Source organism: Mustela putorius, unplaced genomic scaffold (genome assembly GCF_011764305.1).
Source record: "Mustela putorius furo isolate JIRA1106 unplaced genomic scaffold, ASM1176430v1.1 tig00000242_pilon_pilon_pilon, whole genome shotgun sequence".
In the NCBI taxonomy this organism is placed as follows: domain Eukaryota; kingdom Metazoa; phylum Chordata; class Mammalia; order Carnivora; family Mustelidae; genus Mustela; species Mustela putorius.
In genome coordinates, this window is record NW_025421325.1 from 5,266,189 (window position 1) to 5,293,189 (window position 27,001).

Consider the following 27,001-nt stretch of genomic DNA (forward strand, 5'->3'; position numbering starts at 1 on the left):
TCTATGTAATTTTTTAAAAAAGTTTGTTTATACCTCTGGAAAGGACTTGAGGTAGCTTAAAATAAAAAAAGTAAACTAGTTCAAAAAAGGAAGGTCCAGGAAAACACAGCATGTGAGTTGGGGAGGAAGATTGAGGTATAGAGTCAGCACGATTTTTGTCTTTGAGCAGCACAGCAGCTACAGTAAAGGAGGAAAGTTGTTATGTAATTCCCATTATTACAAAAGAAGAAGCATATTGGAGAGATAGCTTCGTGGGATTTTACTGTTTTCTTTTATATCCTTTCTCAGTTTTATTTATCTGTTTTTTTTTTTAAAGATTTTATTTATTTATTTGACAGAGAGAGATTACAAGTAGGCAGAGAGGCAGGCAGAGAGAGAGAGGAGGAAGCAGGCTCCCTGCTGAGCAGAGAGCCCGATGCGGGACTCGATCCCAGGACCCTGAGATCATGACCCGAGCCGAAGGCAGCGGCTTAACCCACTGAGCCACCCAGGCGCCCTATTTATCTGTTTTTAAAGTGTTTTTTTTTGTTTGTTTGTTTTTTTAAATTTAGTTTTGAGAGAGAGAGAGAACATGAGCAGGGGTGGGAAGGGAGAGGGAGAAGCAGGCTCACCAATGAGCAGGGAACCTGATGCGAACTCAGTCCCAGGACCCTAGGATCATGAGCTGAACTGAAGGCAGATGCTTAATTGACTCAACCACCCAGGCACCCTCCTTTCTCAGTTTTAAATGCTGGGATTTCTCAGATTGAGTCCTGTAAAGGGCATATTCAAGTTTTGTAATGAATCACTAATTTAAAAATAAGAATTACTTACATTGTAATATATTTCCAGTGGTTTTTATAGCAAATGTATATTTCAGATATATCTTGGGATAAAAAGAGTTAAAGAGCTAAAATTTCTTCAGAAATCAGCTATTCCATTTGTAACATCAAAAAAAGAAATAGATAAATTTCTGCTAAATTAAAAAAAATAAAAAATTTAAAGGTTTATCTGTATTTTATCCATTAAATAAAAAACGTTAAAAGAAGAATGGCTTAAAAGTGCCACTTGTGAGTTGTGACTTACTGATGTAATCCAAAAATAAATTAAAAGAAAAAAACTCTCTTTGAAAAATAAAATTCCAAATTCCAAAAGACTTGTTATAACTTTGAGGTCTGAAATTTACTTATAAATGAAAATAACTGCTTGTAAAATTAGTTAAAACCTTTCATGTTAATGTATACATGTATACATTAGATACATAAATTAGAATTAGATTATTTTGTTTATAACCTCTGAGATTCATCAGTCAGTATTTACCTTTTTGAAGATACAATCCAGTGGTGATTTTCAAAGTTTTCCAAGTTTTTTATCTTAGAACACATTTTTGTTTTATTTTATCATCTGAGAATACTTATGTTTTAGATTTATTTTTTTAATTTAAATTCAGTTAATTGACATAGTGATTATAAGTTTCAGAGGTAGAGTTCAGTGATTCATCAGTTGTATGTACACAGTGCTCATTACATCACGTGCCCTTTTTAATGCCCATCACCCTGTTACCTGATACCCCGACCCTCCTCCCCTTCAGCAACCCTGTTAGTTTCCTATGGTTAAGAGTCTCTTATGGTTTGTCTCCCTCTCTGATTACATCTTGTTTTATTTTTCCCTCCCATCCTCTTTGCTACTCTGTTTTGTTTCTTAAATTCCATATATGAGTGAAATCATATTATAACTGTTTTTCTGTGATTTATTTTGCTTAGCATAATACCCTCTATTTCCATCCATGTTGTTGCAAATGACAAAATTTCATTTTTTTTTGATGGTTGAGTAGTATTCCATTGCATATATATACTGTATTCTTTTTATCCATTCATCAGGAACACTATTAAACTCAAAACTCTAAACAGTTATTGAGGATGCCTAGGGAATTTAGTTTATGTGGTTATATTAATTGATATTTACCATATTAGATACAGAAGCTGAGAAATTAAAAAACATTGATTTATTTAAAAGTAACAAAACCCCATTACACATTAATATCAAAACATAGTTTTATAAAAGCAAAAGAAAACGTATTTTTATGAAAAATAACTGTGTTTCCCAAAATAAAAAAAATATTTAGTGACTGATTCCCAGTACTTAAAGACTTTTCTAAAGCGATCAGGATTGATACTAACAAGTATGATTTTTTTTAATATTGTATAATGAAAAGTGTCATTCTTATAAGGATCCTTATAAATAAGGAATCTGTCATCATTGCAGTGATATATGTTACATTTTTAAAAATCTCATTATTGTTGGTTTAATGAAAGACTGCTAGATTTTAATATCTGCTTCTGCCTTCAGTGTGTTGTGGTATGTTATTTGGGTTGAAATATATGAAGAAAATCCAACCTCATATAGATGGGTAGTTGGAAAATCTAGGAATTTTTTTTTTTTTTTTTAGATTTTTTTTAATTGTCAGACAGAGGGAGAGAGAGCGAGCGAGCACAGGCAGACAGAGGCAGGCAGAGGCAGAGGGAGAAGCAGGCTCCCTGCCGAGCAAGGAGCCCTATGTGGGACTGGATCCCAGGACCCTGGGATCATGACCTGAGCCGAAGGCAGAGGCTTAACCCACTGAGCCACCCAGGCGTCCCAAATCTAGGAATATTTTAATAACCTTTTTATATCATTGTAGATATTCTTTGATTCTATACCAAACTGACAGGTGGTAGTTTCTTAAAGATTAGTTGCTAGTGGGTAATCTGAAACTCTACCAATGAACTTTTTATCTTTTGTTACAGTAAAATCATTTCACCTTCAACTCTAATGAATAATTTTGTAACATCATGCAGTAATCATTTGGAAAATATTCAGTTTTATGCAGTTCTTTCAGCTATTGACACTTTTCATTAGATGATATTTAAAAAACAGCATTTGTTAATATCAACACTGATCTCTTTATAAAAGTCTTTAAGTATTGGGAATCTGTCATCCTTACAGTGATAGATACAAGTTTTCCAAAATTGTTTTTACTTCAAAGCTCAAATTCTGTCACTAGAAATAAATACATATTTATTTCACTTGAAATGATAGACTTCTTTGGTTTGTTTTTTGGAGGATGCCTGTAAGATTCCCAAGTCTGAAAAACCATAGTTTGGTGTCTCTTTCTTTCGAGTAAAAATGGCATATCGTGTGCAGGTATCAGCTTTATTTTGTAAATCACATAAATACTTTTCCTCAAGGCATAACCTCACACTAAAGTATGCATCAAAAGGCTTTATATATACCTAAGTCATCGCACCTAATATAAACAAGACTCAATGACTAAGGCATAATAACTTTTACTACTACATCAAAGTCATTCGTAAGTGAAACTGGCGTTTACTTACTTTGTTTTTTTACTGAGATACGTGGCAGTGAAGAGTAGGATGACTATACCAGTATGTTTGGATGCTGCTGCCTTGATTTGTGCTTGGGAGAAGCCGTTTTGCGTTTGCTTTTGCATTATCAGTGAAAATGTAAACACAGTGAAATAGGCACATCGTGTTTTAATATTACAATGCAAATAGTTTTTATCTTGAAGACCTGTTTGAGAAGGTCTTAGGGACCCTCAGAGTGTATGTGACCACATTGTAAGAACCAGTGTTTTAATCCCATATGCCTATTGCAGGCGCACTGTAACTCCTGCATCTTGTATGAGTGTTAGATAAATCAGTTGCAGTGAGAACTGTATACATTTACAACTCATTAACATACTCTGGTTGGAGTTTAAATGTGTTTCAAAGTGAGGTAGTATGAAAGTGTCTGTAAGACATCATGTTCATAAAATTCTAAAGCAAATTAAAACTAAAAGATACCATGATATACTTTTTCTCTTTGATTTTGAAGGTAGTCCATAGGTCTTGAAACATTTAAAATAATATGAAGTAGTCAGTGTTTTAGCTGGTCTTATTAAAGGTCTTTTTCTAGATAGGTCAAATACCATTTTCTGTACTTTGATCTATGCATAAAAAATTTTTTTTTTAAACCTGGGGAATTCTTTTTTTTTTTTTTTTTAAGATTTTATTTATTTGTCAGAGAGAGGGAGAGAGAGTGAGCACAGGCAGACAGAATGGCAGGCAGAGGCAGAGGGAGAAGCAGGCTCTCCGCCGAGCAAGGAGCCTGATGTGGGAGACTCTATCCGAGGATGCTGGGATCATGACCTGAGCCGAAGGCAGCTGCTTAACCAACTGAGCCACCGAGGCGTCCCAAAACCTGGGAAATTCTATATATTGGTGTTCTTATTGCTGTTTTTTATTTAATTTATTTATTTTATTTTATTTTATTTATTTATTTTTTTTAAGATTTTATTTATTTATTTGTCAGAGAGAGAGCAAGCGAGAGAGAGCACAGGCAGACAGAGTGGAAGGCAGAGTCAGAAGGAGAAGCAGGCTCCCTGCGGAGCAAGGAGCCCGATGTGGGACTCGATCCCAGGACGCTGGGATCATGACCTGAGCCGAAGGCAGCTCCTTAACCAACTGAGCCACCCAGGCGTCCCTAATTTATTTATTTTAAAGATTTAATTTATTTATTTGACAGAGCACAAGCAGGGGGAGTGGCAGGCAGAGGGAAAAACAGGTTCCCTGCTGAGCAGGAAGACTGACAACAGGACTCCATTGCAGGATCCTGAGATCATGACCTGAGCCAAAGACAGACGCTTAACTGACTGAGCCACCCAGGCACCCCTTTACTGTTTTTTAAAACATTACATTAAAAGAAAACTTTATATGTCAGTGTGTATGAGTACATAATTCTTTTTTCCCCCAAACTTCTTATTAGACTTAATACCCCTCCTACCTCCAGTTTTGAGGTAAATCAACATTCTATCATTTCAGATACTACTATTTCGGTATTTTGCAAAATGTCGGTAATCTAATTGTCATTCCTTCTTTATTTATTAGCATGAAAATTTCTGTAAAGAGAACCTTCAATTATTTGGGTTCTGTAAAGTTCAGATTATACAGAAAAGGGGAAGTTTGAAGTTAGATGGTTCCCTAGTATCCTCAAAGTTGACCAGTGAGAGTTCGGTTTGCTTGTTTGACTTCTGTTTCTGTATCTTCATGCACTCATAGATTGGAACATATTTGATATATTTTAATCATCCCCATTATTATCTTTTCTGATGCCTGTGTTATTCCATTTTTGACTAGAAGAGACCTGGATTGGTGCCTGTGTCCTTTGACTCATCCTTAGTAGACTCTGGCGTATTCTAGGAAAACAAGATGATCCTTGCTCATCTTATACATTTCCTGCACCATATCTGGAGTCAGCCACTTCTCCAAGGAGCCCTGGTTCCTTGGAAGTAAGATGATTTATAGGCAGTGTGGGCACTAGACGTACTTCTTGCCTCTGGGTTGGCCATTGTTTTCTGGCCTCATAAGTTTATGGGAACTTTCTAATTTAAATTCAGTACTAAAGGGCTTTTATTTAGGCTCTAGTTCTTAAATCTGTACCATCTTTCAGTCATGCCAAAAATCTCAACATCACATGTATAATCATATGATTTACTTCACAATACACGCACAACAGTTTCAGATTATTACCAATGCTATCCCCATTGATGTGCTTACTGAAAAGTTTTAGTGTTTTCTTTCTTTTCTTTTCCCAATAGTTTTTGTTCTCAGCATTTATCCCATTAAGTCACACATACAAACTGCTTCGTTTTAAACTCTCGTTTCTGTTCTAACCTGTTGCCAGCCTCTTAAAATGATGATTTACTTTTAAAACTATATGGTTTATCCCTTTATTTTAAAAAAAAGTCCGTATATTTATATGCTTATTTTTTCTTAGAAGGATGGTAGTGTACTGTACACAGTTCTATCCACCTTTGCTTTTCTCCCCTCATAACACTGGATCTGTCTCTTTCTTTTTTAGTGAGTGCAGAATTTTTTTTTGCATATACTGCAGTTTACTTAACCAGTGCAGTATTGATGAACGTTTAGATAATCACCAAATTTTTAACTCATGTTATATGAAACATTACAGTTACTGAGATAAAGCAACATGGGATTTAATGATTATTTTTGAAAGAAATGAACCTACCTTCAGAGTCTAAAGGATGCTTAGTATCTGTGATTAGTTGCTTATAGTATAGAAGGTATAAAATTGCCTTATTCATCCCAGAACTTAAGTGAGCCTTTTAAGTGAGGAAATAGACCAGATTTTTGAATTCCAGCTGTAGCTGTACTGTGAGATGATTTGAGCACTGAAGTCCTAGACTGAGAATATGGGCTTTTGTTTATTTATTTATTTATATTTTTTCAAGATTTTATTTATTTATTTGATGGAGAGAAAGTGCACAGGCAAGGGGAGAAGGAGAAACAGACCACCCAAGGAGCAGGGAGCCAATGTGGAGCTCTATTCTACGACCCTGGGATCATGACCCAAGCCTGAAGCAGATGCTTATCTGACTGAGCCAACCAGGCAGCCCAAGGATATGGCTTTTTAAACAACCTTAATAGAATGGAAGAGGTTTGGGCTAGTTAGGGATAGGTTTAAAAGTACTTTCTTACTTAGAGAAGAAAAGTTGCCTTCTTGTGCTTTAGTCTAGTGAGATCTAGAAATCAAATCTATTCCTATCCTGCTAATCACACTTCCTTCACTGTATTCAGTAGAGGACACCTTTGCCTTACACAGTGATAGAAGAGAGCCTCTGGACCCTACGAATGGGATTAGAGTTCTGCATACCTGCGTATTTACAGGCCTATAAATTTTGGCAGGCCCTTTAGTCACATGATGATTCTATACTGTACTTATGGGCATAATACTGTTATTAACTTTTGTTTTAGAGAACATTATAATCCACTTAATTGCTAGAACCAGAAAGTGGTTAGGAAATGACAAACATTTCAAGCCATAATGTCTTAATTTCTGTTGATATAAAAGTTATGTATCAGCTAAATTTGATTCAGTTTAAAACAGTGTGGGCCAGACTCTGTGTGGTTTATGGACGCCTTGCTCTTAGATCCTGAGGTTTTTGTTAAAAATGCAGATCTCTGGATAGATGTTTATCATCTGGTTTACAGGTGTAACAACTGTCTGACGTAGTGATTCTGCCCCAAACTCCCCTTTTCCATGATTTAGTTTATAGATTACTATCTCGTGTATAGTAACTGAAAAAAAAAATTGTTAGATTCTAGAATTGTGGCTTCTGTTCATAGTTTGAAAAATGAAGCATAAACATTTCTAATTTCAGATCAACAGCAAAAAGAAAGAATCAGCATGGGAAATGACAAAAAGTTTATATGATGCATGGTCAGGATGGCTAGTAGTAACACTAACAGGATTGGCATCAGGTAAAGAAAAATTTTCATGTAATCCTTTTTTGGTTAACAGAAAAATGAATCGTTCTCCCCTCCTTCCCACAATGTTTTTTTCAGGTCCTGTTGCATTTTTAAAGGTATTTATTTTGTTTCAAGAAATCTTCTTAAATATAAGACTGCTAGAAGGCAGGATGCTTTAGAGTCTAGTCTTGGCTCTGTCACTTTGTTTATGCAGTTTGGTTGATCTTTCTGGGTTTCAGTTTCTGTGCCTGTAAAATAGGTAGTTTGGTCCAGATAATAAGGTATCTTAATATTAACATCATAATAAGTAGCTATTTATTTTTTGAGTGCTTCCTATGTGCCATGTACTGCCTTGAAGTCTTTACAAGTATGTAAACTGCATGGCAGTCCTGTGGTATAAGTACCACTGTCACCACCATTTTACAGATGAGGTGCCTGGAGCACAGAGTTTGGTAACGTGACTGAGGTTGTATGGCTAATAAGTGGCCCAGCGAGATTTACGTTTAGGCAGTTCAGCTCAAGAGTCTGCATTTTAACTACCATGCTGTCAGGAGCCCACAAAGTGCCTGTGTGTGAGATTTTGAGAAGTAGGAGTTGAAGATCTGAAAGCAAACATTAAGGACTCTTTTAATGACTTTCAGTTTCCACCGTCGAAGATTACGTCTACAAGAACGTGAGGAAAATTAAAATTTATGTGGAGTCTAGAGGGAAGTACTGATACCTCTAATTGACATGCACAAGAATTTTGTGACCACTGTGTATGTGACCTTTTGATCTTTTTATATGATGAGAAGGTCTTAGATTTGTCCACAAAGTTGTATATTTTTTGTATTTTGTCATTAAAATGATCTTCGTACTTTTAATTTTTTGTTATTTAAGGGAAAAAACAGTCTGTCACAGTGATTCATTAGTGCTATAAGTTTCACTAATTATTTCTAATGAACATTAAATTTTAATGATATTGAGATAGTTTGTAAATTTATTAAATTTCATATTGAAACATAATAGTAAAATCTCAGACTTTAATAACCTGATTTGTGAACCTCCTGCTAGCTGTCTTTTAAAGATGTTTTAGTATCTTTTAAAAACCTTTATTATAAATCACAATTAATTTAAATAATGTAACTAGTTTTAATTTCAAACAAAGAATAGCCATTTTATATTAAAAAGTGGCTGTCTATACTTTTTTAGAAGTAATATAAAATTATTTATACTTAAGACTTAAAAATCTTAAATTTATATAATATTTAAATTAATATAATATTCCCTTTATGTATAGGGAATCCCCAGCTTTCTTTGAACCTCTTAACTTGGTAGTTCTTAACACTATAAAAATGGATTTAACTTTTTTTTTTAAACTACCTTCAACATGTTTTTACAGGGGCATTGGCTGGATTAATAGACATTGCTGCTGATTGGATGACTGATCTCAAGGAGGGCATTTGCCTTAGCGCACTGTGGTACAACCATGAACAGTGTTGTTGGGGATCTAATGAAACAACATTTGAAGAGAGGGATAAATGCCCACAGTGGAAAACATGGGCAGAATTAATCATAGGTCAAGCAGAAGTAAGTCTTGCTGGGTTTGAAATGAATTAAGAATTGAGATAGCTAAATGAGTCTTCAGTTCACTTAATTATAGAATTAATCACATATTAGATGATTGCAACTGCATTAAAAGTAAAATGTAATAGGATAGATTGGAAAATAGGAGAACTCATTGCAGCGAGTAAATTGTAAAGTTTCAAGAAGCTCTTATTAGTTAACTACATAGTCACATTCAAGTCTTTCAATTATAACATTAAATATATCTTATTGTAGAAAAGAAGTGCAGTAGGATCTGTATAATAACAGAAAGCCAGTATGAAATTATTAAAACTGCTAGACATACCATGATTGTTGAGAAGTATAAATTATCAAAAAGTTTAGTAAAATAAGCCTTGTAACTGGAGACATCTTAAAGAAATACATAGATTTTTTTTTTGTAGCATATTTAAATGATTACTGTTCTTGATGTTCTGTAATGAAGTACATTGTAAAAGTTAGAATATTGTATAATACATATAGTTACCTGGTCATAAGGATGTTTTAAAAATTTTGTTCTAGCTGAATTTTTGAGCCAAAAAGAATAGATTTGCTGATAACATGGCCAGTATGCTGTTTCTCATTTGATCTTCAGAACTGCAGGAGAATGCAATCACAGTGCAAATGCAATTTTATCTTTGGCTATTTCCAAGATGTGGTTTGTGGGTAGGCAGAAGTTAAAGTAGAGCTGATTTTCGGCAATAAGATTTTAGGTATCAAAAAAAATCTAGGAAAACATTAAACAGATTAAGCCTCTTTGTATATATAAATGTTTTTTGATTCTTCTTAAATATTTTGTTCATATAAAGCTTTAACTATTGTGGAAGTAAACCAGGAAACTTTTATGAGTTTCACACAAGTTTCTTATGTGGAAAGCACTTGCAGTCGGGGTGCACTGTACATTAAATTCATACTATTAAATGATTTGCCTCTTAGGGTCCTGGCTCTTACATCATGAATTACATAATGTACATCTTTTGGGCCTTGAGTTTTGCCTTTCTTGCCGTTTCCCTGGTAAAAGTATTTGCTCCATATGCCTGTGGCTCTGGAATCCCAGAGGTAAGCCAAGCAATATTTTAGTATCATTAAACATTTAATAATTGTTATGATGTTAATCTTTTGCCTTTGGGGGGGGAAGTAGTTGTTTTTCTGAGGAAATTGTAATATGAGAAAGAAAATTTTAAAATTAAAAAAAAAATTTTAAAATTGATTATCACAAGAACTTCTTCTCCATCATCATTTCATTAACTGTGGAGGTTGATTTTTTTTTTCCTCTACCACTAATTTAACATATGACTAAACAAATATCAGAACACTAAGTTATAAAGCTGGAAAAGTATTATGTGACCTAAAATTCTTTGATGGATTAATTGATGTTTTGCTGCTATGAACCTGATTTGAATATATTCACTCTTTTTATGACTATATTTTAATTAAATAAGTTAATAATTCTTGAATTTGGCAGATAATCTTTATAATCATTTAATACTTTAAATAAACATTTGACAACAGTGAGGCAATAGTACAAACTTTTGGGTTTTATTTTTTATCAACAGTAATTTAAAGAAATATTCAGGCTTGAATGGTGTAATTTAAAGAGTACACTTAGGATTGAATGGTGTGATGGAAATTCACATCTTTCCCCTTTTAATTTTTCTGTCTTAAGTAAGTTATTAGCTTTTTCTAATGAATTCCTTTTTGAAACTTAATTTTAGTGATTTAAAAATTTTTGTTAATTAAGAATGTCTTTAAAGGCAGTATCATCATGCAGCATTTAGCTGTTGTCACTTGCCCTTCTTAATATATAGGAACATATTACACATAATAACGGCACTTTGAGAAGACAAAATATCCTAAGTTCTGACACAGCATGTTTGAATGTATCTAACTATTTCTACAAGAGAAGTATTCAAATTTACCTTTTCCTTGTTATGTAATTACAATCCTTGTATTAAGGTCTGTATTCCCTTTAACATGGCCTTATATCCTAGTTTTGTTCATAAGCTAGGGTTGCCTTCAATCCTTGCTTGAGGAGAGAATTAGAATCTAGATTTATCTAGATTAGATCTAGATTTATTAGATCTAGATTTATTATTTGTAGCATAATAGTTAAAGCTTTTGAAAAATTTTGAATTGTTCCATGGTCCACTAGAAAAATTTGCAAGGTAGTTTTGTAAGTAAAACAAGAGAGTAACTTAAATTACTTTAATTTTCCTGTTTCTTAAAGGAAATTAAGCAGTTTTAATCTTTTCTTTGTAGATCAAAACTATTTTAAGTGGATTCATTATCAGAGGTTACTTGGGAAAATGGACTTTAATGATTAAAACCATCACATTAGTACTGGCTGTGGCATCAGGTTTGAGTTTAGGAAAAGAAGGTCCTCTGGTACATGTTGCCTGTTGCTGTGGAAATATTTTTTCCTACCTCTTTCCAAAGTATAGCACAAATGAAGCTAAAAAAAGGGAGGTAAGTGTCTTTTGTGGCTTATTTGATAGATAAATATCTATTACATAGACTTATATCAGTGAAAATTTTCTAGGGTAAAGATCATGTTTTTAACTTTTTACTTTTTTAATAAATTCTGTATTCACATTCAAATGTGAAAATTGCTTGCTTCTTTCCCCCTTTTTGAGTATCTCTAATGTCTTTCTAGAACCCATTCCCAGTGCTGCTCAGTTACTCTGATATTTTAGAGAAGTTTTGATAGACTACTTGAGGTCCATTGGTTTCCGTTGAATTTCAAAGCTTTTTTCATTTGTTTTTGCTTTGCTTTCCACCTTTCTTCCTCTAAAGTTTTTCCCAAATGTAACATTATTTTTCCCCTGATTTCTCACCGTCAGTATTTTTCCAGGGTTGGGAAGTCTTAACAGTTGTGTTTTCCTCTGGAGGAAGTATCTAATGCCCCCGAGAGAGGTGTGTCATCTGCAGAGAGCTATCTGCCACCATGAAGATGTTCTGAGGGCCTTTAAGACCTCTTGAGGTTTAAATCGGAGATTCACACTAAAGGGAATATAGGAATTCCTCTTTATTCAGCTGCTTACGAGCATTTATTTCCTTTACCTTTTTTTTTTTTTTTTTAAGGCCAGCCCAAGTATTTTTAGGAAGGCTTTAAGCTTTAAGTATTATAGAGTTCCCTAATGTTTGTACATTTCTGTGGATATTTTCTAGAAGAAAAATGGGCTCCTGAGACCTTTTGTATTAGCTCTACACTTCGGGAGCCCAATCTCTTCTTTTTTTCCCAATCTAATCTGTAGGCCAAGGTGATACAGAGCACTTTAGGTTTTTAAGATATATTTTTATATCATTAAATACCGAGAACTCAGAGGTCTCTGACCCTCGCGCAGGACCTTTCATCCTGTTGTTTTAATAATTTAACAAAAAAGTAGAATATTTTTATCAAAGTATTTGATTCTTCAGTTGAAATGAGTACTCCTTCATTTTAGTGTTAGTACTAAAACACTGTTCATGCATTGGCAGTAGTCTGAAAGGGGAACACTTCAGACCATCATAGTTCCATCTCTGAATGATAATGTGATTCTACTACTATGCTCTAACAGAAATCGCTAACATTATTGATTACTTATTATGTATCTGGCTCTGTGACAATCCCTTGCATTTTAAAATTTAAATACACAATAATCCTATTAACTTGGCACTATTATCCCCATTTATAGATGGGAAATTAGGGCATAAAATGCTAACTTGTCAAAGATTATGTAACAGAGTGTCAAGAGTACGGATAAAAATTTATTTTTTTCTGACTCCAAAGTCTGTATTCCTTACAACTACTACTGTTTCTTCTGTGACTGTGGATATGTGTGTATGTTAAAAGCCACACAAAACATAACCTCAAACTACATTGTAACATAGCAGATTAGGGCTAAAATGGAGATACAGCATTTGTCTCTCCAGTGCATTTCCTTTACTTGCTATTGTACCTTGACATTTTGGGGGTAAGATTTTTCTTTTTATTTACTCATCTTAAGTGCAGAATGTAATTTTATTAGAAAATTCCATGGAAATTACATTCACTTAAATTTTAAGATGTACACTGTGATGATTAGTAATGTTTATGACATTAACTTTGTTCACCTTAGTATATAAATGGCTAGAGTTCACTTATTAGTAGGAAACATGAAGGCCTCATATTTTGGCTTTCTTCCTATGTTCACTTCCTGACATTTTTAATTAAATAATTTCTTAATACTTATAGAACATTAAAACTTGTGTGCGTTACAGGTACTGGTTAGCTTGATTGTAAAATTCTGTTACATTAAATGCACAGTCAGAGAATTCAGTTAAGTGTGTTGTCTACAATCCTTTAGTGGGAAAAAACAAAACACTTAATTTACTGTCCTCCCCCAAATAAGCAGAGTCTGTATTCTTTAAGTCAGGTACAATTTACTTATTTTTTTAAAAATATTTATTTATTTAAGAAAGAGAGAGAGAGCAAGAGAGCAGGGATGGAGGGAGAGGGAGAGAGAAACCCAAGCAGGACCCTTGCTGAGAGCAGAGCCCAACTTGGGGACCCTCTCACAACCCTGAGATCAGACCTGAGCCAAAACTGAGAGTTGGATGCTTAACCAACTGCACCACCCAGGCACCCTATCCAGGTACAATTTAATTAAAATGAGTATTTGCTTATTTTTAATTTGCCAGAAGCAGCCTAAAAATGGAGATCATGATCTTAGTTACATATAATTTAATTTCGATTATTTTTAGTTTCTTTTTCATAAATGTAAAATTGACCATTTGGTAAAATGGTTTGGTACCCTTGTATATTTACTGGAATGAAATAGTGAAAGGAACAAAGATTCTTAGAAAAGTAATTACAATGTAAGTGTCCAGTGAATTTTTATGTGTAGTTGGCACTAGTAGTTCTCTAGTAGCACTCAGTAGTTCACACTGCTGAGAAGTGGACAATGTCCTAGTGATGGACTGGGGAATTGGGGAGAAGATCTCTAAAAGCTTTTGTGGATATTTTTGTCTTCTTTAACTAGGAGGAAGCCATTGTTTGCGCTTTAGAATGAGGCTTTCCCTATTGGCAGCAGTGGTGTTTTCAGAGGATTTAGAGTAGTAAAAATAAGGTAACTCAGTAGGTTTTAAGTTCTCTCCATATTTTACTACGATTTAGAAAACAGTAATTATTAGGGGTGCCTGGCTGGCTCAGTCAGTAGAGCATGTGACTCTTGATCTCAGAGATCTTGAGTTCAGGCTCCACATTGGGGAGTAATTATTAATGATGTAAAGCAGTAATTATTAATGATGAAGAAGTTAGCTCTAAAATATGAAAAAATTATATATCCTGTTTAAAAATAAACTTCTTGGGGCACCCGGGTGGCTCAGTGGGATAAGGCCTCTGTCTTTGGCTCGGGTCATGATCCCAGGGTCCTGAGATCGAGCCCCACATCAGGCTCTCTGCTCAGCGGGGAGCCTGCTTCCTCTTCTGTCTCTCTCTCTGCCTGCCTCTCTGCCTACTTGTGATCTCTGTCTGTCAAATAAATAAAGAAAATCTTTAAAATAAATTAAATAAAAATAAACTTCTCTCCCCCTAAACCCCAGTTACTGTTCTCTCCACTGGTCTTCCCAAACATCTTGAGAATTATCTGTATTCATTGCCTTTTCTTCTTTGCATCCTGTTTACATTAGTGTATCTCACACAAATTTTTTTTAACTGAATATTGAATATGTGAGGGTCCTTTCAATTAAAGCAAAAGAGGAAAAAATATCTTTTTAGAGGATATAAATATTTGCCTCTGCTTGGGGAGAAAAGGGGTAGACATGTGAGTTAACTTCAGAAGAGGCGTTTCAAAAATTCAAGCAGCATGAGGAACTTTCATTTGGTATATTTGAATTTCTAAGAATATATGAAATAAGCCAAATCCTCTTTTTAGGTGCTATCAGCTGCCTCAGCTGCAGGGGTTTCTGTAGCTTTTGGTGCACCAATTGGAGGAGTTCTTTTTAGCCTGGAAGAGGTAGGTAAAGAAAACAACAACTATAACATTGTGTATAATTACCATTAAAATACATATTTTGGTACACTTTTCAGTTTTATAGCTAGTGTAATAGATATAGACTGTTTTTTGAAATTTTCAGGTTTAACCTCATAAAGTTATTTTTCGCTTATTCTTACCTACAGAGTAATACATTACATGTGTCCTTTACCTTGAGAAAAGCCTTAAAAATGTTATTCATGTATAAATATTAAGTGATTATTTAAAATTTAACTTTGTTGACATACTTAAAAGTAAGCAGAAATGGATTTGGCTTAATTAAATGGATTTAACCACTGTTTGTTAAATTATCACCCATGTTTTTATTTTAAAAGTTTTAATTAATTCCTAAATTGTGAGATTGTCTTATATGCTTATTTCTGGGGTAGTTATTCATGTTTAAGAAGATGATTTTAGTCGCATCAGTGGCATATTTTTTGTTTTCTCTGGTGCTTAAGACTTTTTTACATGTTTACACAAAAATGATTAGGAATGGTTTAAAATTTACTTTTCCAGTTTGTGTTCTTTTCTTCTTTTTTCTTTAATATAGAAGAAACAAATACTTCTTTATGAGCTAATAGGAGTTGGTGGTGGTACATTTATTCTTAACTACATGATTGAATTGGAGGTGAAACTCATTTTGAAAATAAAACAATGCTAGGTATTTGAAATAATTATTACAGACATTTTTGATCAGTTGATATTGGGAACTTGTAATGATGTGATAGCCAAAGTTAATAAAACATCGATTTTTTTTTCTTACCACAGTAAAATGTATTATCTGTAAATTCTAGTTAAATAGTAAAAATTTAGACTATGATATTAAAGTTATATCAGAAGCATCTTATAAAATTATACTATTTTTCTCCCCCCTCCTTTTTTTTAGGTTAGCTATTACTTTCCTCTTAAAACTTTATGGAGATCATTTTTTGCTGCTTTAGTGGCTGCATTTGTTTTGAGATCCATCAATCCATTTGGTAACAGCCGTCTGGTCCTTTTTTATGTGGAGTACCACACACCGTGGTACCTTTTTGAACTGTTCCCTTTTATTCTCCTCGGGGTATTTGGAGGGCTTTGGGGAGCCTTTTTCATTAGGGCAAATATTGCCTGGTGTCGTCGACGCAAATCCACCAGATTCGGAAAGTATCCTGTTCTTGAAGTTATTGTTGTTGCTGCCATTACTGCGGTGATAGCCTTCCCTAATCCATATACCAGGCTCAACACAAGTGAGCTGATCAAAGAGCTTTTTACAGACTGCGGTCCTCTGGAATCCTCTTCTCTTTGTGACTACCGAAATGACATGAATGCCAGTAAAATTGTCGATGATATTCCTGATCGTCCAGCAGGCCTGGGAGTATATTCAGCTATCTGGCAGTTATGCTTAGCACTCATATTTAAAATTATCATGACAGTATTCACTTTTGGTATCAAGGTAAGTGCTAATGTGAGGTGCTATTTAAGTAATTTTGACATGTTTAAGAATTGTATGGGAAATGAGCAGTGCAATGCTTATATAAAAGTGGTTATTTCATAAGTGTAGGCTGAAAAAGTTCTTTTGTGTTTCATTTTAAGTAATGAATAAAAGAATTCTTTTGGATATATTGTTGAACATGGTTATCTGTTACTGTGTAACAAATTACCCTCAAGCCCAGCAATTTAAGATAACTCTTTAATTTGCTCTTGCTATTGAGTCAATAATTTGAGAAGGACTCAACTGGGCATGCTTTGTTTTTGGTCTGTCATATATGTCATCAGGCATGGCTAAGGCTGGTCATCTACCACCTGAGCTGAGAAGAGTCAGATAACTGGGTCTGGAACATACGGGCTCCTGAACATCTCTTTCTCTCTGACTCTCTCTCTGTCTTTCTCTCTGGTTTTTCTAGTGTGGTGCCTTTCAGGCATTTAGATTTCTTACATGGTAGCTCAGTGTCCCAAGAGAATTGTTTTTTTAACCTGGCCAGGGAAGTCATGCACCGTGCCTCATGTTACTTTCTGTTTGTCTGGGAAGTCACAGAGGCCTGCCTCTTAATGGGAGCAGTGCCAGGGAATTCATGATCATGTTTTAAAAGCACTTAAATTAATTTCCTTTTGCTACTATAATAAACTGCCACAAACTTAGTGGCTTAAAAATCACACATACTCATTACAGTTTTGGAGATCAGAAGTCCAAAATTGGTTTCATTGGGCTAAAATCAGGGTGTTCATAGGGATATATGGAGATTGTAGGGGAGAGTCCGTTTCTTGCCTTTTCCAGCCTTCTAGAGACTGCCCATATTCCTTGGCTCATGGCCCCCTTCTCCTATCTTCAAAGCCAGCAATGGGTAGTTAAGTCTTTTTTTTACCTCATTATCCTCACACTAACTCTTCTAAATCATTCTTCCACATTTAAAATAACCTTTGTGATTACTTTGAGCCCACCCAGGTAATCTAGGATAATCTCCTGTTTTAAAGTCAGCTGATTAACAACCTTAATTTTTACCTGCAACCTTAATTCCTCCTTACTGTATAACATAAGGAATTCATAGTAATCGGGATATAGAAACTTCGAGGAGCTGTTACTCCACCTGTCATGCTATAGGGTATTCACTTGAAAGGACACTGCAGACTCTGTTAAATTACTAGCATGTGAATACCATGTCTTTTTCCATCAAAGATTTAAAGGAACTAGGTCCAGTGCCCTGGCACATTACTTCATTTGAATGTGCAAAAGTGAGAATAACATTGATTAATTGGTGATTTGCCAATAAATGTAATTTTCTTATATGAAATTTAAGTGCTGCATATGAAGAGCAAATGTCAGCTAATCATTTTTTAAATAATATTCACTAGTGATAATATTATTTCACAGATGTAACTTGTGTGGAATAACACCTTAATTCCAACAAAATCATGACAGTTTTTGAAATATGGTCTCTTTCTTTTCTGTTGTTCTCTATTTAGTCCATTGGGTATGAGTGTTTAATAGAAAAATCTTGAAGTTAAAAGTTTTTTTCATAGTGGATCAACTTAAAGCAACTATTGAACCTCCTGTTTCTGTGTAAGCTGATTTTCTGTAAATCCCAACTTTCTCATCTTCAGTTGAGCTACAGGATGCTGGAGACAATTGGCAAGTCTTTGTTAAGTCTCGCATTGCACGGTTCTCTGGCTGATGAATCCTGACTGGCAGTAGAATAAAACACATTTTGATCTCTTCTATTTATTTGGATGACCTTTTAATGATCCTGGTCCATGTTCAATGTGCCATCATTTTGTGCTCACCTTATTTCCTATCCAGCACATTTTAGAGCTATTAGTATTTTAATCTTTAAATGATCTTGCTTAAGATGTTTACTATTCCTATTTTCTTCATTAAATTTAATTGATCAATAAACATTTTTCTCCTTATATGTATCACTAAAAAATATTTGAAGGACCTGGTAAGATTGTCTGCTGCACACTGTACCACTTAAGAGGAATCGCATCTAATATTTTATCTAATATTTTTATCATTTGATAGACAACAGATATGTAGGAAGGATGTAATTGTGGAGTAAAGGACAGTACTTCTCATTGAATTGATTTTATTTTTTGAAAACTGCTTCATATTGTCCTTTTTTTCCCTTCCCCGTTTCAGCATAGACTACTAAAAATTTTGTTAGGGACTGGCATTAAGGAACCTTTGAGCTAAAGGATAAATAACCTTTGGTTATTTTCTCTTTGGGTTGGAGAATGTCATGTGGTACTTTATAACTGAATTAATGAAATTGTTAAGGTACCAGTAGAACAGTATTTTGCTTTAGTTTTATTTGTACTCGGATTTTGCTATATAAATAAATTGTGAAAAGAATCAAAATTGTTAGAAACAGGCCCATAGAATGTAGGTTCTGAGCATCCAAGTAGAGACTGTGTGCCCAGTTAAGCACTGTGTTTCTGTTACAGGTGCCATCAGGCTTGTTCATTCCCAGCATGGCCATCGGAGCGATTGCCGGAAGGATCGTGGGGATTGCAGTGGAACAGCTTGCTTATTATCACCATGACTGGTTTATCTTTAAGGAGTGGTGTGAGGTTGGAGCTGATTGCATTACACCTGGCCTTTATGCCATGGTTGGTGCTGCTGCATGCTTAGGTAATTTAACTGTGTCTGTGGATGGATGTGTGTGAATCTGAGAGAGAAAAGAGCAAGAGTGAGAACACGTTTATGCTTAGCTGGTGAGGTTGATGAGGGTGGTACAGGACAGAGGAAGAGAATGTTGAAACTAAAATGAAACAGTACTACTATTATATGGTGTTTATATAGTACTAGTTTTCATTTTGCCTGTCTCTAAACATTTGTTAATGCAAACATTTAATGGTGGTTAGCATCTTTTAAATATTGTGTGATATTTAATATTGTGACAGAAAACGTCTCAGTACAACATAAGCTTAATTTGAATCTTGTCCAAGGAGAGTTTTTTCTTTTACTGTCGAGGATCTTGGCTTGCCTATGATGACCGTAGCATGATTCCTGAGATTAGCATTCTAGCAAAGTGTTAGAGTAGCTCTGGCTCTGCAGTGACTTAGAGTTGGCTGTAGAGAAGATTTCAGCCCTCCTCCATTTAAGGTGCATTTATAGCAAAATGAAGAAAGGTAACTGTTGTTTTAATGAAAAAAATATATATCTGCATTAAATACTTAAGAGTCTGTGTATTCTCTTGGATGTAAAAAATAGTTATTTTTTTATATTTAAAATGTCAGCTGAATTTTGGTTTTGATATTTAATAATAGTTGGTATTTTGACTTATTTTTGTTCAGTGAATCAAAATTATATAATTACTGATCTTCAAAAGTATAATATCAAGTCCAAGTGAGGGAAAGAATCATTTTAATCAAAGTAGCAATTATTTAGTAGTTATCCACTTTCTTTCTCTTCAGCACTTTCTCTTCAACAGTGCTAGGTGCAGGGAGTGATACAAAAAGAAGTATAAAACATGGGCCCCTCAAGTACAGTCAAGTTGGGGAGACAAGATCAAAACTGAGAAAACAATACTGAGCAATTTAATGATTATATAATGAGTATTACATAATGAGTCTATGAAAATTATAGGAGTCTAGAGAAAAAGAGAGCTGATGTAGTTCAGGTAGAGTAGAACATGAGCTGTACTTAAAATTGGTAGCATTTAGGAAGACTGGGTGGCTCAATCTTTAAGTACCTGCCTTTAGCTCAGGTCATGATCGTGGAGTCCTGGGATGGAGCCCTGCATCAGGGTCCTTGCTCAGCAAGAAGCCTGCTTCTCCCTCTCCCTCTCCCCCTGCTTGTGTTCCCTCTCTTTCTGTGTTTCTCTCTGTTAAATAAATAAAAAAAAAATTAAAAAAAAAAAAAAAAAAGAAAAAAAAGATGAATAGCATTTAAAGAAGAGGACTTCCTCTTCTGATGGTCCTGTGGGTTAAAATGATAGTACCTATGGAAGGTGGCAATTTATAAATGTTAATAAAAATGGGGAGGGGGAGTTTCAAAAAAACATAAAGAAGAGGACTTTTTTTGAGGAATATCATCATCTGAAGGCAAAGGAATTGGGATAGGGATAAATTTAGTATTCATGGAGCTTTGAAGATACTGACAATATTGAAGTAGAGTGTGTTTTGGATACTTTTGGGAAATGAAGTTGGGTTAGTGAGAAGGAACCAGATTATGAAGAGGCAGTGATTTGTGTCGAGATCATTTTATATTTGGAATTGGTCAGATCGTGGAAGAATTGTGGCTTTGGGATTTGTAGCTTGACGACTTTGGGAGTGTTCCTTTGCTTTGATTTGTTATTTTCTTATCTTTAAAACAGAAATAATAACTTTTTATCTCCTACTGTTTTGAGGATTAAATGAGATCAAATGCATGTAAAGCTGTTAGCACAGTGCCAGGTTAAAATAAGTCGCTTAGTTTAAAAAAAAAAAACAAAACTTTATGAACTGACTAGGGACATGCCTGGCATAGTGTAGATAAGTAATATATATAGGTTCTTTCTCCCTTCTATTTTTAGGTTAGAAAACCAAAAGGAAGAGTTTAAGCTTAATACAGTATGAACTGGTGATTCCTGGTAGGTTTTTGAGCAAAGGAGCAACATGGCGAAAGTAGTACTTAGGAAAGATTAACCTGGGAACATGATTTATAAAGTGTATTGAAGGTAATGGGGCCTGCAGTCAAGAAGGTAAGATAAATTAATATTAAAATTAAGGAACAAAGTTCTTGTTTTTTTTTTTTTTAAAGATTTTATTTATTTATTTGACAGACAGAGATCACAAGTAGGCAGAGAGGCAGGCAGAGAGAGGAAGGGAAGCAGGTTCCCTGCTGAGCAGAGAGCCCGATGCAGGGCTCAATCCCAGAACCCTGGGATCATGACCTGAGCCGAAAGCAGAGGCTTAACCCACTGAGCCACCCAGGTGCCCCAGAATTAAGGAACAAAGTCTTGAGAGTCTGGACTAGTTTGGTAATAGTGACAGTATTAAGAAAGGGACCCATAGATATTTTGCAAAGCAAATCAAATAGGAGTGGATGAGGGTCTAGCTGTTGGGTTAAAGTAAAGAGATGGATCTGGAATGACTGTCTAGGTTGCCAAGAATGTAGTGCTGGTGCTAGAGTCAGGTAAGTTGGAATGGGTAGCTCTTTGGGGGAAGAAGAGGATTTTGGTTTTAAGTGTGTGGTGTTTTTTGTGACAGTGGGTCATCCACAGTCTTTTTACGGTTGGAAAACAAGCAAACAATAAAATATGGTCTGCAGAGTTGGAGACATGGGACAAATGCAACAGTAAGTGGAGACGTGGATTATGAGGCATCAGCATACAGATGGTAGTTCATCTATCTACTTGGGTAGATGATTTGGGTAAACAGATAGATGAGTTTTCTAAGGGAGGGGATATTACCCTATTAACAGAAATCACAAGGCATTGAAATATTTTACTCATTTTGAAAAGATACAGAATAGAGATGTGTATTAAGTTAATATTCTACCCACATATGAACTTAATTTGTAAATTGGCAGCTGTGACATAAAAGGTAGCTCTTACATGCTTCACCAAATTCTAATAATCAGCTTTCATAAGAGTGAAACTATGTCCTTGCTATAGCAATAAACCAGAATGACAAGCTTGCTTTAGTTGGTCGGCTGTGTACTGTGAAGTAAACAGGTTTTGAAATGTTATTTTAATAGTCTTTTATGTTAACTAAAGAAAATCATTGTTTCTCTAGATATTATTAAAATAGTGATAATTGTCCTAAGAGAGGAGTAGCAGTTTTGGTTTTTTTTTTTAAGATTTTATTTATTTATTTGACAGAGATCCCAAGTAGGCAGAGAGGCAGGTAGAGAGAGAGGGGGGCAAGCAGGCTCCCCGCTGAGCAGAGAGCACGATGCAGGGCTCGATGTGGGGCTCGATGCGGGGCTTGATGTGGGGCTTGATGCAGGGCTTGATGCAGGGCTCGATCCCAGGACCCTGAGACCTGATCTGAACCAAAGAAAGAGGCTTTAACCCACTGAGCCACCCAGGTGCCCCGAGGAGTAGCAGTTTTTGATGATAATCCTTTTCACTAAGTTTTATTTACAATTCATGTTCAAATGCCTAGTACAAAAATTCCATTAACCTGTCCCTGTCCTCCTTGACCAGTGGTGCTTATATATTTATTTATTTTTTTTCCAGGTGGTGTGACAAGGATGACTGTATCCCTGGTGGTTATTGTTTTTGAGCTTACCGGAGGCTTGGAATACATTGTTCCCCTTATGGCTGCTGTTATGACCAGTAAATGGGTTGGCGATGCTTTTGGTAGGGAAGGCATTTATGAAGCGCATATCCGGTTAAATGGATACCCTTTCTTGGATGCAAAAGAAGAATTCACTCATACCACCCTGGCTGCTGATGTCATGAGACCTCGAAGGAATGATCCTCCCTTAGCCGTCTTGACACAGGACAATATGACAGTGGATGATATAGAAAACATGATTAATGAAACCAGCTACAATGGCTTTCCTGTCATAATGTCAAAAGAATCTCAAAGATTAGTGGGATTTGCCCTCAGACGAGACCTGACAATTGCAATAGGTACCCTTTTTAAAAAATACACACACATAAATCTATCTATATCTGTATCTGTTGGAATCTACATATATTTAGATATATATAGACATATAATAGATTTCTCAAGAAAAGGAAAGCAGTAATATTTAATAGGTTGGGTTTGTGGAGGTGAGAGGTGTATTTTATTTATGTCCCTGAAAGTCTTAACATTCATTAGGAAAGGAATTATGCATCTAAATTGTTTCCCCACTAAGTACAGTTTTTTTGGGTCAGTTTATATTTATTGGAATAGATAGACATTCTCGATGAATGAGGTGAAAATAAAATTTAAAATAGTATGATATGTCAGTACAGTTCTTTTTAAAGAAATCTTTTCATTTATTAAAGATTTTATTTATTTGAGATAGAGTGTGCTAGAAAGAGCATGAGGGGCATTCAGAGGGAGAGAGAGAAGAAGGCTCCCTGCTTAGCAGGGAGCCCGGTGTGGGGCTCGATTCCAGGACCCTGGGATCGTGAACTGAGCTGAAGGCAGACACTTAACTGACTGAGCAACCCAGGCTCCCCACTAAATGTAGTTTTATCTTTTGATATGGCATTGCTGACTTCAGATTGAAGTCAGATTCTTTCTTTTTCCGCTGATAGAAACCTTGTGAAGTTAATATTGTTCATAATCGCGTATAAGATAAGGCCTTAGCAAGTGCCAGGACCTCCCGCTAAATACATTCTTATATTTAGTATTAGCTTATTTAAATGCAAGTTATTGAAAAATCTCATCTTCATAGTTTGTTTCATATTAGATTCACAGGTTTTCCTTTTCCAGCTTTTGGATTTAGGTTTATAATATTAACATAAAATATCTGCTTGAAAGTGAAAAAAAATTGAAATTTTATTTTGGTCAAGTGCTGTTGAAAATTAATATATAAGTTGTATTGTATTTTGAGCTGATATTCCTGCAAATATAGATGAAAGGCATTAGCCATATTATATTATTTCTTGGAGATAAATTAAACTTTTATGAGGAGGAAACAAGTTGTGTTCCTCCAAGATTTATTTTTCTCCTCATCTTACAGTCCTGAAGTATTGATGAGGAGGCTAATAAGGCCTTTTCTATACAACCTGATTCCTTTCCCACTCTTCCCCCAAATCCCAAAGGTGATAAAGGACATTTTCATCAAGCTGTGGTTTTCATACTCCCGAGTTTTCAGTGGAGGACCTTGAGCCAAAAATGTTAAGCATTTGGTCCTGTGATCACATCCTCTACAACTTATCTCTATAGCCATTTGCAAAAGGATTGTAAAATAATTTAATTCTTGTGCCATTGGAAGAGGGAAGACTTAGGGGAGTATTTCTTAAATCAGAATGGAAATGCTCTTTTTATAAGAGCTATCAAGGGGCGCCTGGGTGGCTCAGTGGGTTAAAACCTCTGCCTTCGGCTCTGGTTATGATCCCAGGGTCCTGGGATTGAGCCCTGCATCGGGCTCTCTGCTCAGCAGGGAGCCTGCTTCCCTTTCTCTCTCTCTCTCTCTCTCTGCCTGCCTCTCTGCCTACTTGTGTTCTCTGTCAAATAAATAAAAAATCTTAAAAAAAAAAAAGAGTATCAAATAAAACAAAAGGGCCTACAGAGAATGTCCTATTTAAGGAAAAGGCTATAGCTTTGGAAGAGTTTTTTAAAGACTAGCAATCCTGTCCTTTGAAGTTTTGCTGTAGGTAGTAGAATAGTTGCCGAGAGTGGGCAATATGTATGGCTAGACTTGGCTCTTGTGTTTTAGTGTTTTAGCTTCTAAGCTGTTACTGTGGCCAAACTCACAGAGAAGAATTTCATTGTGTAGATTCATATTCTTTAGGTTTTAATGGTAGCCAGCCAAGGAAAAGAAAAAGGTCAGAATTTTTGAATTTACTTAGAAATTTAAAGGAAAACAAGGGTTTTTAAAGAAGAAAAAAATGTTAAAAGTTAAGAATTACTCATAATCCTGTTGTGATTGTATGGATATATTTTTCAGTTTTATTACTATCTTGAAACAGAATATTGTGATAGCAGATAATGTCAGTTTAAGGGGAGTAGGTATACTTTAGACATGTGAAATAACCAGTCATGTCATCAGAAATGTTTTACATATGATGACTTTTAGAACACACCTTAAATATTTACCTACATATATTTTTATAAGGTTTACATTTTTCCATGAGAGAATAGGCCTGTACATGAGGTTTTGTATATATGTGTAATATATAAATTATGTAATTATATGTGTTTATATAAAATATTTTATGAAAGACAAAAAAATGCTTGAGTAACAGGTAAACTGTATACCATATCCAGGGATGGGAAAACTCCAGATTTTAAAAGTACAGTTTTCCCATAATTTATAAACTCTGCATTTGTATGTCCTTTCATTATTTAAAAATTTTAGATTACTTACAGATGGTGCATTCACATAGTTCAAATCAAGAAGATTAAAATTATACAGTGACATGGGGTGCCTGGGTGGCTCAGTGGGTTAAAGCCTCTGCCTTCAGCTCAGGTCATGGTCCCAGGGTCCTGGGATCGAGCCCCTCATCAGGCGCTCTGCTCAGCGGGGAGCCTGCTTCCTCCTCTCTCTCTCTCTGCCTGCCTCTCTGCCTACTTGAGATCTCTGTCAAATAAATAAATAAAATCTTTAAAAAAAATTATACAGTGACAAATGTCTCTCACCTATGACCTCATAGTTACCAGTTTAACTCTCTGTAGGCAGCCATCTCTGGTTTCTTATGTATTCTGTAGATACTGTTCTATACTTCTATAATTAAGTATATATGGTTTTTTTCTTTTTAAACAAATTGTCATGCTATCTAATATGTGGTGTTGTGTACTTTGTTGTTGTTTTTTTTTTTCAAGATTTTGTTTATTTATTTGACAGACAGAGATCACAAGTAGGCAGAGAGACCGGCAGAGAGAGAGGAGGAAGCAGACTCCCTGCTGAGCAGAGAGCCCGATGTGGGGCTCAATCCCAGGACCCCGAGATCACGACCTGAGCCGAAGGCAGAGGCTTTAACCCACTAAGCCACCCAGGCGCCCCTGTTTTTTGTTTTTTTCACTAGACAGTGTTTTCTTGGACATCTTCCCAGTGAATTTCTTCATTCTCTTCTTTTAAAGCTACACAATATTCCATTAAGTAGGCATACCATTGGGATACCTAATGATTTCTAAAATCAGTTCCTCACTGATGGACATTCAAGATGTTTCCAATTTTCTGCTGTTATAAAGATAGCTCCCTTTTATATTTGATTATCTCACATATTCAATATTCTGCCTATGTGCAAATGTACAAAAATTACTGTAAGTGGAATTGTTGGATCAGAGAGTAGGTGCATTTGTAATGTTGTAAGATATTTTCACATCACACCAGTAGATTATACCCTGTACTCCCACCAGCAGTGAGTGATAGTTTACTATGTTAAAGTTCAGTTCAAATGGAGAGACGTTTTTCCTGCATTTTTATGTCAAGATTAAGAGTGAGGCTGAATGTTTTATAGATTTGTTTAAAATGAAGCATATTTAACAAAATGTGAATTGAATTGTCTTTCCTATTTTCCGACTTAAGGTATAAAAAGTACACTTGTTCGTTCTATTTATGTAATACCCATAAGTTTTACAGGGGACTCTTAGTATATGAAAATTCAAATATCATTTACATATTGAACACAATAGGAAGGTACATGGCACAGTGACGGGCTGCTCCCCTATTTATACTTTTCTCCTATCCCCTCAAGATTCTTTTTTCCGAATACAGCTTTAGTTTGCGTACTGAGGAGAGCTAATTTGTTAAAGGTTCCCCTTTCCATAGCAACATTTAGAAACCTTAAAATGAGTTTGTAAAATAATATGCATTGCCAGTAAGTGGACTTGTCTTTTGTTTATCTCTTTGTAGTAGCTAAAGTAAACTTTATACTGCTTGGTTAGTTGAAACACCATTTTACAGATTTAGAGATTTTTTTGCTTTCTAAGATTACTACAAGTGTTGAAAGACTTCTAGATCCATGCGGAATGCTTTTGTAGTCTGTCACTACCAGGTTTTACATAGTCAAAAATGAAGGGGACAGCCTGTGTGTCTTTGTTGATAAGTTGTGAGAAGTTAAGCCCTTG

General features: G+C 35.1%; 1 protein-coding gene across 4 annotated transcripts in view; it reads left to right on the forward strand.

Moving 5' to 3' along the window:
- Nucleotides 1-27,001, forward strand: part of CLCN3 (chloride voltage-gated channel 3) — a 101,065-nt gene that overhangs the window by 56,800 nt on the left and 17,264 nt on the right. For all 4 annotated transcript variants that reach the window (XM_004758101.3, XM_004758104.3, XM_004758103.3 and 1 more), the window contains 8 exons: nt 7,199-7,298; nt 8,668-8,855; nt 9,807-9,929; nt 11,130-11,336; nt 14,765-14,845; nt 15,750-16,295; nt 18,782-18,968; nt 22,504-22,902. In XM_004758101.3, the coding sequence (XP_004758158.1) occupies nt 7,199-7,298; nt 8,668-8,855; nt 9,807-9,929; nt 11,130-11,336; nt 14,765-14,845; nt 15,750-16,295; nt 18,782-18,968; nt 22,504-22,902 (1,831 nt within the window). The remainder of the gene's footprint in view (nt 1-7,198; nt 7,299-8,667; nt 8,856-9,806; nt 9,930-11,129; nt 11,337-14,764; nt 14,846-15,749; nt 16,296-18,781; nt 18,969-22,503; nt 22,903-27,001) is intronic.